This window comes from Conger conger, chromosome 1 (assembly GCF_963514075.1).
Source record: "Conger conger chromosome 1, fConCon1.1, whole genome shotgun sequence".
In the NCBI taxonomy this organism is placed as follows: Eukaryota; Metazoa; Chordata; class Actinopteri; order Anguilliformes; family Congridae; genus Conger; species Conger conger.
Genome location: NC_083760.1, coordinates 18,439,111 through 18,451,745, shown reverse-complemented (window position 1 = coordinate 18,451,745; position 12,635 = coordinate 18,439,111). Strand labels below are relative to the sequence as shown.

Below are 12,635 nucleotides of genomic sequence, written 5' to 3'. Positions count from 1 at the left end.
TATGTGTGTGTGCCTATGCTAAACAGAGAGAGAGAGAGAGAGAGAGAGAGAGAGAGAGAGAGAGAATGAGAGAGAGAGAGAGAGAAAATATTTGTTCCAGAAATTACATTCATTCATGTGTAACATCAACTTTTCTTCAGTTCCGACAGCAATCTCCAAACTAGGGGAAATGGTTCTTTCTTATTCGACACTAAAGACTTGGAATACCATCCAAAGATCTTTGAAATTAGATATGATTATTCCCTTGAATGAATTCATTACCCTTCTTCATAACACTTTCCACAAAGATTATAAGAGATAAAGTCCCTGTGAATTGTATGATTCCATATGTATTGTTCTTAACTTCTGGCTGCTTTCTGGCCAGGTCTACCTCTGAAAGAAATGTTATCTCAAAAGACTTCCTGGTTAAATAAAGGTCATTTAAATTAAAAGAGCATACAGTATCTATCCTTTCATTTGGAATAAATGAAAGTACATTAAATAGAGACCAAATCAGCAAAGAGACATAACAGCAGAGCACAATCCAGTCTTATCACAATGAAGGAGAAAATACACCTGTCTCTTTTTCTACAAACAGTGATTCTATGATCAAGAGGCGTTGCTAGGACACAGGTAATTAAATCTGTTATGTCATGGCAGGTGTCTCACTTCGCCTCACTTCTGCTGCCTTTTTGGTATGAACCTGTTTCAGTTAACCTCATTTAGTTTCATATAATTACATTTCATAACATATTTCATACATTTGATAATCTGTTTGAGTTTAGGTAATCATTTCATTATTTATTATATAAACTGTATTTTCCAGTAAAGGTGAGAATGATAAGATAAGCATATAAACAGTATTTCCTTCTTAGATACAATAGATGGAGATACTACAATGATCTAAAGGTTCTATCATTTTGAAAACAGCATGTAGTTGTAATAAAATAAAAAAACCTACCTTTTAAAAATCTAATTTCATTATGAGACTTGCATGCGTAATATTTTTCACCAGTACCAAGCAACAAGGATGTCATCAACTGTGCCATGAAAACCATTGAAGCCCTGCTAATATTTATCTTGCATTTAATTGTCCTTTCTGCACCAGAGCAAATACTGGAGATATATAGAAGGAAACAGACATCTTTGTTTTTGTGTACTGAACATTCAGCAGATTTGAAAGAGGAACAAAGCAATTTAATAACAGTAAACAATCGTGTTATTAAGTTTCAAGGTGCATAAAAGATCGTTGCTTCCCCATCTTTATTGGAAACAGTAAGAGCCTTTAACAAATGCGACTGGGGGTTGAAGGACATATTTGGCATTGTATTGCTGGCATAATGCCATTGAAAGAGGCCTAATGGACTATCTAAAGATGGAGGCCTGAGTGCAATGCAACTGAGAGCTAACCCGTCAATAAAGCTCCCTGCTGTGGGCCTGATCTGCCCTCCATTATTAGAATTAAACTCTAAGGCATCTGATATAGACGGTACAGTTGACTCTTCACTGTAGGCCTAAAGATACAGGGTATAGTTCATTTTGGCATCATTCAGTTAAAAATGTTCATTCCAAGTTGTGTGTTCGTTCATGCTTGCCAATAATCATTTGTAAAATGAGAGCCTTTCATTGGCACTGATGCACAATACTGAGTGTACGCAGCTCCAGTTCTTATTAAGCATTGTTAAACTGCCATGTTCCTTCCCTCTCTAATAACAGAGAGGGCTTCACCAAAAAACCTCCCTCATTTTCACTAGTAAGGGCCTTCAAATTACCCCTCCATATTTCCTCTCAAACCTTGTGATCATTTGATTAACTTCAATATCTATATCTATTATTGATCTGTCCACTCTAAGCCAACTGTGATCCTTTCTGCTGTATCACCAGGCTGGCTGCAACATGTCAGATTTGAAGTTTTCAGAAAGAGAGGTTTATTTTCTCCCGAAGGATTTTCAAGTTCAACTCATTGTTTCACAGTACTGGGAGAAGGGATGATTGATTATTGCTATTATTGTGACACTGTCAGTCCATTTGTTCTTCTGCAAATGTTTGAGTCACTTGGCTATTGGTTTTCCTCGAGTATGTATTGTTGGTTGCTATTCTTCTCGGATAATCTTAAAAAGAGAATTTATAAAATGTATATTAAAATGCAACACAATTAAGTATTTTGTGTTGAACAGGCTAGAATCACTCTGTGTATCCTGAGCCATAATGGCATCTCTTTTCAGTTCTCTCAAAGAAAACATAATGCACCTGGAAATCACCATTTAAATCAAGTGGATAATAATGGCAGCCGTGCAGGATGCCTGTAGCGTAGTGGCTAAGGTGCATGACTGGGACCCGCAAGGTCGGTGGTTCGACCCCGGGTGTAGCCTCAATAAGATCCGCACAGCCGTTGGGCTCTTCAGCAAGGCCCTTAACCCTGCATTGCTCCAGGGGAGGATTGTCTCCTGCTTAGTCTAATCAACCGTATGTCACTCTGGATAAGAGCGTCTGCCAAATGCCATTAATGTAATGTAATGGATGATAGGTCAGACTACTGATCCCCATGTATCTTTAATGATCTTCCATTCAAAGGTACATGTGCTAGTACAGGCATGAATCACCACTGTGGATTTGCAAACTAATTCATTTCCCAAGGTATGGAAACAGACTACCTCAAATAACCTTTACAAATTGTATACACCATTGCAAAGTCATCCTTCTTGTTAGCTCATACAGTAACATAATAGGAGGGTTATGACCTCTTTTATGTTTGGGATCAAATTGACTTATTGTTTCCCAAATGACTAGCCTATTATCCATATATATGAAATGTGAATAATAGGTGAGAAACATCTAATTTTAGAGCCTGAGGTACAGGAAGTGAAAGCTTGGCACCTAGAAAGTGCCTCCAGAATCATCCACAAAGAAATCTGAGATAAAAATTTAAATGGTTGCATATTTTCTACAGTTACATTTTATGCAGTTACAGAGGGTCAAATAAGCCCATGTAAAGTTCTTCTGAAAACATTAATAAATAAAAATATTTAATAAAAAAAATGATCAGCCCTGTTGGTAAGGATGCAAACACTTTCAGTTCAGACTCAAATCCCTCCTTTGGTAAAATATCCAATTTCCTAAAATGAAACAACCTGAACATTTTAGATCCAATTCTGACTTTAGTTCTGTAACATGGGCTTTTTAACACATCTTTATGAGGGACATTTGCTTTAATTAATTAAAAATATGAAGAATATTGTTGCAATCTGACAATGTTTGTGTGTATAAATTACAGTTGTACTGTTCCATAAACCAGAAACCATTACCTGATTGTGGAACTTGAACTTTAGCAGTCTGCTTTATCATGGACTTTAATTAAACATGAAGACACTTTAATGAATACTTATGGAGACCCATTAATATTGCCTGTATCAAATTTCCTATTTCGCCATCTGTAAAGATCCCAATCTGTGTGCTCTTCCGAAAACAATAAAGGCCGCTTTGCGTCAGTGAGGGGCCCTGTTTGTCCAGCGTCAGATTACAGCGCTCCTCTTTATTCCAAATGTCTATAAAAAGCTGTAGCAGCCGGCCGATTGCAGGATTGCAGCCTGTGATTGTTCTCCATAAACCGGGGCTGTGTGTTTATGCACACACCTACAGAGCAAGGACAACTGAGGAACGAGAGCTGCTGTTAGACTGCTGAGCGAAAGAGGCTGCTCATGAAAGGAACGGCTAGACACCTTTGTGGGTTTGTTTTTTTCAAAGGCTTAAGTTGTGCAAGAGAATAACACGTTTCAGGTTTCCCCTGAAATATCTCCGTCCCATTATCCCATCTCTGTCAGGAGGTTAGCTTTGACGTCGTTTACCTTGTTCAAAGCTTTTAAATGCCTAGCTTTTGTCTCCTTAATGCTTTGGACCTCTAACCTCCCTGAATTCATTTTCCGATACAACCTGTCTTTCCTGATCCCTGCAGTACATTTAAAATACTCTGAAATAATGCCTGTTTTTTATCTGTCTGTGATGGCAGCCCTCAGTAGCGCAATGGGAATGCAGCAGGATAATGGCTGTGGACAAAACCAGAGAAATCAAACGCTCTCAGGAAAAACAAGCAAGGTGATGAAGTGTTTCCATTCAGCTACAGGGGGATGTAATACAGTGCGGACAAGTCATTTTAATGCCCTTTAAAAGAAGCTGACATGCATATTAATTCTGCAACTCAATCTGCAGAGCAAATCTCTACGTGCCCTTTGACAGGGGACTGTGATGATGTAGCCCTAATACTAATTACATTAATTAATCTCAATGTTAATGACACTATTAAAGCGGTTTTAAAGAAAAATGAATATTGCGCATTTTCCAGAGCTCCAAAATGGCACACAAATAGCAATCTGTTAAAATATTACCTTTATTTATATATTTACAACTATTCTTGCACAAATGAAAGGACTTAGTAATGAGCCCTTTTATAAAAAAATATTTAAAAAACACTTTTGAGTCTTATTTAAAATATTTTCAGCTGTGCCCTCTGATGTCATTAAGGACAGTAAACAGTTATGAAACCCTGTGACAGCAGGCAACAGTCAGCACAATCTCTCAATTGCTTACCTGGAGAGTGTGTGTGTATGTGTGTATGTGTGTGTATGTGTGTGTGTGTGTGTGTGTGTGTGTGTGTGTGTGTGCATCCTTGGTCCCTCAGTGTGTACATGTCCATGTGTATGATCATACATTCACTATAAACATCAGTTCATATCAGCAAGTCTATGAATGTAAAAACATTAAATAATCTATGCTGTCCCACATTCAGCAGCATTGAGCCTCAAAGTGGTGAGGTCATAATTTAGCCATTACAGGACATATGCCACAGCCAATAGGAACAGGAAGAGCCAGGGCTGCGTGGACATGGGCGCTGGTTTAGTTGTTGGAGTAGAAGACGGGATAGCAGCCTTTGGTCTTGTGTAGATGTAAGGATGCTCCTAAAAAGTACAGCTGTCAGTTTGTAACAGGTCTCTTGGGGCCATTTTTCATTTAAAATGATTCTAACCAACTGTGAAAATAAGCCAGGTCAAACTAGGGTCATTAAAATAATCAATTCACAGCATGATATAATATGACTCAAAAGACGTTTAAAAGAGTTGACATTTATTACTGGGCTTTCAGGGTCTAAACAACCAAACAACCACACTGCAAAACCTACCTTGGGGGGACATATGAGTTTAACCGGTTCAGTGAATGTTTCAATCAGAAACTTTTCACCTGCTGGCTGGAACTGGGAGACAAAATGAATGTGTACATTAGGACCCTTTTTCAAATGCATTCATGTGTGACCATCTGACAAAGCTTCAGTCTGTGCCAATTCAGTTATAATGGGCATCTACTGGCGACATCTGAATGATAGTATCACTCTACTAGTCATTCCATAGTAAGGGGACTGTGTCCATAAGTGTCAGTGTCTGCTAGTGGTGCTCACCATGTTGTTCCATAAGTACTGTGTCATTGAGTGTCAGTGTCTGCTAGCAGTGCTTACCATGTTGTTCCATAAGCCCTGTGTCATTGAGTGTCAGTGTCTGCTAGCAGTGCTCACCATGTTGTTCCATAAGTACTGTGTCATTGAGTGTCAGTGTCTGCTAGCAGTGCTCACCATGTTGTTCCATAAGCCCTGTGTCATTGAGTGTCAGTGTCTGCTAGCAGTGCTCACCATGTTGTTCCATAAGCCCTGTGTCATTGAGTGTCAGTGTCTGCTAGCAGTGCTCACCATGTTGTTCCATAAGCCCTGTGTCATTGAGTGTCAGTGTCTGCTAGCAGTGCTCACCATGTTGTTCCATAAGTACTGTGTCATTGAGCGTCAGTGTCTGCTAGCAGTGCTCACCATGTTGTTCCATAAGTACTGTGTCATTGAGTGTCAGTGTCTGCTAGCAGTGCTCACCATGTTGTTCCATAAGCCCTGTGTCATTGAGTGTCAGTGTCTGCTAGCAGTGCTCACCATGTTGTTCCATAAGTACTGTGTCATTGAGTGTCAGTGTCTGCTAGCAGTGCTCACCATGTTGTTCCATAAGCCTTGTGTCATTGAGTGTCAGTGTCTGCTAGCAGTGCTCACCATGTTGTTCCATAAGCCCTTAGCCAGTTCCTCATGACCTTTAATGGTGAAGTGGAAGCAGTCAGGGGTAAAGAAGCTCACGTCAATTTTCCCATCCTGAGGTGAACAAGATTCACGATGAGTGGCATTACATTACATTACATGTCATTTGCAGACGCTTTTACCCAAAGTGGCTTTCAGTTGATTAGACTAAGCAGGAGACAATCCTCCCCGAGAGCAATGCAGGGTTAAGGGCGAACCACCGACCTTGTGGGTCCCAGTCATGTACCTTAACCACTATGCTACAGGCTGATGTGTTGTTAAATGTGATGTTAAAATGTTACATAATATAGTCAGCTTTTGCATTAATAATGTATAAGTTAACAATCCCAGGTGTCCTTGGGGAGTATGGATTTGAGAGGAAACTTACGGGAAGTCTTGGTGGTAGGGCTTTTTTCGTGTAGGGCTGGAGAACCACAGCAAAGTCCTCCTTAAAGTAACGATCACTATCGAGAAGTTGCTCCAACCTCCTCTGAACAAGACAAAGAGGTACTGATAAATCTATCTGTGCTTTACAAAGTATATCATATGCCAGCCCAGCAGAGGAATGGACAGGCAAGGACAAAACTGAGGGTTCCTATGGAAGATGGAAAAGAGAAAACGGCTGAACACACCTGGAACTCAAAGTTCAACTCAACAAGCTCCTTCAGCTCTGGAGAATCAGAAGGTGGCCTAGTCAAGCAGGAACAGAAAGATCTGTGGGGATAGATGCAGAGACTGCTTACAGCTGACCTGTGAAATTCAGTTTATACAAGAAAGGAGCAGACACAACAACAACCACAATAGCAACAACTACAACAACAATAATTATCATAATAACAATAATAATAACAACAATAATAATATGAATAATCATAATAACAATACTAACAACAACAACAATCATAATAACCATAACAACAACAATAATAATTATTATTATAATAACAACAACAACAACAACTTAATGATACTGATAATAACCACTGTCATCATCATCATCATCAACAGTCATAACCATCATCAAGACATGGTTTACTACACATTTTAAATGGCCTAATGCATTTCCAATATAATAAAAACTGAGTAAAGAAGAAGAATAATAATATAGAATATTATTATATAATGCTAGTGCACATTGACTGGCATGCACCGGTCTCCTGTAATTAACACTGATGAAGATGAAGACGTTGTTGAAGAGAGCCATCTCTCTGGGTGACAGTGAAAATGGTACTGAACCATACTTCTGCAGCAGGCAGCCCAAGGTTGGCATCTGGACCTCTCTCAATGGCTCCATGTACAAGAGCTGCACCACGTTCACGATCATCCTGGGGACCTGAGCCAGGCCACACACTGTCAGTGCTGCTTATCACAGTGATCTGTGACTGTACAATATCACTGTCTACATAGTAGATTGAGATGCCAAATCACTGGATAAAGGGACTATAGACACTTTAAGATGAATGTTAATCTGTTTTCAATTAAACCTCACCTCATTCATCATCATGTCCAATGCCTCTGTCATATAATGAATGAAGTTGTCCGCTGAGAAAAGTGTCTGTAAAAAGAATAATGCATGGCTTTTGTAGTAAATCGTACATGTATTCCAAGGCACTACTAGGATTTCTCATGGGACTGGTTGTTGGGGGTCTTCAGACTGGCTGGGGAGAGGGGGAGGAGTTTGTTGCAGAGGGCTGCCCTAAATCTTTCAGTCCTTGCAGGACACAGAACTACAATCAGCTCCTTTTCATTGTCCAATTGTGTCTGGAAATTTGGTTATGAAAAGCTGCATTAACTCCATAGTAAAGAAAGTTACGTTACGTTACTAATGTACAATTTAATACTTTATGACAGCACACACCGACAAACACATACAATGTAGTTATGCAACTGTTCATATTAATGTGAGGAAGCTCCTAATAAATGCAAATAATCACACAGAATAGTTCTTACGTTTTAAGTACATAACCTGATATTGAATATTACATACAACACGCTTTCTGCTTTCTGAAAAGGGGTGCTTACCTTGTTTTTACAGTGATCGCAGATATCGTTCATTCCAATAAGTACAGTGGCCAGTTTCCAGTCCTCAGTAAAGTTCAGACCCTAGAATATAATATGAGTCTGTAAACTATGGTGGATTTGGATTGTTTTGAGATGCCTTAGACAAGCTTTTGTTCATGGTGAGGAAATTAAAATCAACCATATAAAGCAAGAAAAAAGCAAATGTGCTACAGTAAATGGTAGATACTTACTGGATAGTTTTTGAATGTGTCAATGAGGTGTCTGGCCTGTTCAGAGAAATTTCTGGAAGAAGAAAAAGGACTTAGTTCCTTCTAGTTTCCTTCTATCACACTGTACGTTCTACTTCATGCACACGGCTAAACTATTCCCAAGTACACTATTCATATAATAGGCAATAACATCCTGGAAGCACTGACATTTTAATATCAACAACATAAAGTAGGGAGTAATTATGAATGCAGGAATGAATAATCTTTCAACTACTGGAATTCTGCCATTGAGCATACACAAACAATAAAATGATAACGTTACATAATAAAGCATATTGTTCATGGACTTTTTGTACAGCAGACAGCTGATGCTATCAGTGTAAAAAATTTTTAGTATGACAAAACATTTTTTTTTACAAATCCATTTGAGTAATTGTAGTGAATAAAACAATAAAAATCCATAACACTATAATATCATCAATATGATATTGAGACTGAAAAGGTCAAAGGCTGTTTAATATCTATCTAATACATGTATCAATCTATCCACATTACAGTAATTAAGTTGCACTGCTTAACAATATTGTCATTGATAAACCTAGATTAGATAATACACACGTATAGAAATCAATAACTTCTCAATTCCACTAAAGGACTTTATACCAGATAATATAACAATATATTCAAGGCAGAGAATGTCAACCAATCAATATTGCATGTACACATTTGCTTTCACGTGCAGAGGCTCTTACAAAGTGTTGTGTCCAGTGACTGCCAGGTTGAAGCCGGTTTCATTGATGGTAAGAGGATAGCCATTGAGTGTATTTATGGGTGCTGGCCCCAGTACATTTGGGTTAAACAGTTTGACGATGTCTGTAGTGAACAATCAGAGAGAGATTAGGGGTTAAGGCTTATCAGACTAGTCACTGAACCTTCCTCATTTGGATATATTATTTTGCTAAGATGATCCGACATCTCAATATCTGGTTAGCGCTGTAAGACTTAAAACTAAGCTAAGGCAATGGGGGAACACATCACTCAGATGTTCATAATATTGAATAAAGAACATACTGTATGCATGTAGGGTGAACATACAGGGCGGCCTGTAGCGTAGTGGTTAAGGTAAATGACTGGGACATGCAAGGTCGGTGGTTCTAATCCCAGTGTAGCCGCAATAAGATCCGCACAGCTGTTGGGCCCTTGAGCAAGGCCCTTAACCCTGCATTGCTCCAGGGTGGGATTGTCTCCTGCTTAGTCTAATCAACTGTACGTCGCTCTGGATAAGAGCTCTGCCAAAATGCCTGTAATGTAATGCATGTGCTTTTCCACATAGACATACATACATATATATATATTTTTTTAAATATAAGCCTTTGGTTGATTATATTGAATCATTAATACAGCACAATGCTAAAGCACCATAATTAATAAAGCACAGCAATGATTATTTTTTAGTTGACAGTATTTTTTCTGCAAACAGTATTTATCAAGGGTGCCAAAATTCTGGAGCCTACTGTACATACGTACATAGTACACATACATACAAATAATACGTATAAATATAAAATAGTGCCTGCATTACCTATATCACTTTATCAGAATGATTAACATTATTAACTTACTTGCAAGTGTAATAACATCTTGGAATGTCCCATAGCCCCCAATACTGCATGGGAAAAACATTTACATTCAGAAATGTGACTGTGAAGGACCAATAAAATCACATTTTGGTTTCAGAGCGAATAAAGCGCCACTCAATAAAATGCATTCAGCTGTCACCTTCAAGACGGCAACCATAGATAAAATCAAATCAAATCTTCCTTATCAATTTGATAGATCATATAGCATGAACACACAATGATGCACACATATCAGATCTATCACACCGAAGGCAGTAGTGATTTAAAATGTCATTCTTTTGAAAATTAAATATTAATTATGGACTTGGTTATGTATTTCCTCCAAAGATAATATTCATTGAGTAATATTCATTGTGTGACTGCCTTAAATGAAGTGAAGCATTATCAAATGAGGCCAATGTCCACCAAGAGGCTGATAAGTGCAGTCAATCAATCACTGGAGCTGACATTTCCTTATTAAAGGGGCAGTAACCCCAGAAAATTCTACTTATTTTCTTATTACATTTTCAAAATATTTGTAATTCACCCTGGTAAAGTGGATCATATGAAGCCTGTGGCTTTAAAGTGGCAAAAATTAAAAAAATTCAACATCTCTTTCCACATCTGATCCTACGGTTAAGCATGGACATCCACAGGGAATTCATGGTTGATATATTAACAGGATGCAATTTATGTCATTGAAATTACGTATGTTAATATCCCAAATATGTGCTTTTAAAAACTAGCCTTACACAATGTCCCATCAGCAAATATTTAGAAAGCACAACACATTTCAGGAAAACTGTTAGACAGATACTACTCTGGGTAAGTAGAACCATGCCTTAATTTAATTGTGAACTGCCCCTTTAAGATCATATTCTAAGGTCACTCTTCACAATGAAGGCAATACTTCAAAATTTCTTATTTTACTTATTTTTACTCTAGGTGTGATGCAGTTTATCACAGCATCACACCTAATCATTTAATGGCAGTTATTCTGGGGAAGACTCCCGGGAGTAGCCTGAGGCATCTACTAACATTTCAAGGTGAGGTGTAATGATACATTTTTATTAGTGTAAAAACGAGTTACCTCCATGAAACTGAACGGTATTCAATGGGGACCCCAAGGACAGTGGAAGCATTGGCAGCAACTGCTGTCTACAATGGAAAACAGATCAAACCATCACAATTAAAGGAAAAAATCGATATAACACTATATTGTAGATGTAACCTATTGATGACAGCTCTAGAGAAGTGCCACCGAAGTACATATCTCTCAGTGCCAGACTCCCATTAAATATACTGATCGGGTTAAGGAAATGTTAACTTGATATTCAGTAGAGGGAACAGAATATTGGGGGAAAGGAATATGAAATCCAAGGTCAAGCTGGACTTTTCTTCAACTTCATTGTCTGGTTCCATAAATTACCATATGAATTGTATCTCTTACTCCAACAGGTGCCCCTTAACAAGGTAGCAATTAGTGCTATGGAGGTACAACAGTCTTACATTCAACATACAGTGTTGTTTTATTCACCAGTGACTCAACCTTTTTTTAAGTGTGTGGTTCACAATATGACTGAGCAAAATAAACCAATACCTGGACAGAGGAAATATAGAGGTTATACTTACTGTCAGCGAATCACCCATGGCTGCGATGACTCTGATGTCAGCTGCTTTCACACGCTCAACTGCCAAAGAAAAGACCGTCACCATTCGAGAGTTCAAACTCTACAGTACACATTTCACCTTTAAATAAAAAATGAAAAATGTATTTCATCATTTTAATATCATGTCCTTGAGATATAGTCACATTTCAAGTAATAACTTCTTCAATAATTGAGTGCATCGGTAATTCACATCGCCAGACCTGATGAGGGATATATAGCGGAGGGGCTCATGTCTGGACACTGAAAGAGGGGGTGAGTGACGCCCTGTGGTCTGGCCTTCTCTGGAAACTCCTGGAATGGTCGAGTGACACAAACGTTAGCAGATGAACTGGGGACCTAGGTGTCAATTACCATTGCAGTACATTAGACCGGTAACTCTCACCAATTTATAATAATGGCCAGAGCAGAAAATCTACTTAAGACTGTATTGATCTGATTCCATGGAAAGCTGCTTGGGAATGTTGAATCTCCTAGTGAAAACTAATACAAAGACAAGCAAGGTACTTATAGTTTGAACAGACCATAGATGAATGTGTTCCCTTCCCTTGTATTGTACCTTACTGAGAGCCTCCTCACTGTAGTACGTTCCCTCCTCATAATTTTCCCACCAACTGTTGCCTTTGGGAGAAAAGCAAAATACATTTCTAAGTAATTGCAATGCATTTATCCAGTGTCCATACTAGTTAATGAATGTATGAATCTAACAGTGGAGCAGATATTATTAAATGTAAAATTCAATTCAATAACATCTAAAAAAACAAAACAATAAACAGTTTTGTTTGATATCCAACAGTGCAGTATTTACTAATCACCATAATACAATCTACAATGATGATGGTGCACATTTTAGAAGAAAAAGAACTGTATTTACCTTTGACAAGGCAAGAAGCAAATATGCAGGTCACCACAGCAATTGAAATCCTTCTCATTTTAAGTCGGTTCTATTGGTGTTTCCCGGTGCATTAACTTATCATACAATAACACGCAATACAAAATGTACAAGCTTTATATTATACGTTCTTATCTCGTCCAATTAATAGTG

At 38.2% G+C, this 12,635-nt stretch overlaps 1 protein-coding gene across 1 annotated transcript; it reads right to left on the bottom strand.

Moving 5' to 3' along the window:
• Positions 1–6,028: 6,028 nt before the first annotated feature.
• si:dkey-177p2.18 (phospholipase B1, membrane-associated) lies at positions 6,029–8,104 on the bottom strand. Its single transcript, XM_061216073.1, has 6 exons — positions 8,096–8,104; positions 7,563–7,628; positions 7,315–7,406; positions 6,706–6,787; positions 6,462–6,563; positions 6,029–6,148 (listed from the first exon to the last, which is right to left on the bottom strand). Exons 2-6 carry the CDS (start codon positions 7,593–7,595, stop codon positions 6,029–6,031), a joined length of 429 nt encoding a protein of 142 aa, XP_061072057.1. The 5' UTR covers positions 7,596–7,628; positions 8,096–8,104.
• Positions 8,105–12,635: the final 4,531 nt, after the last annotated feature.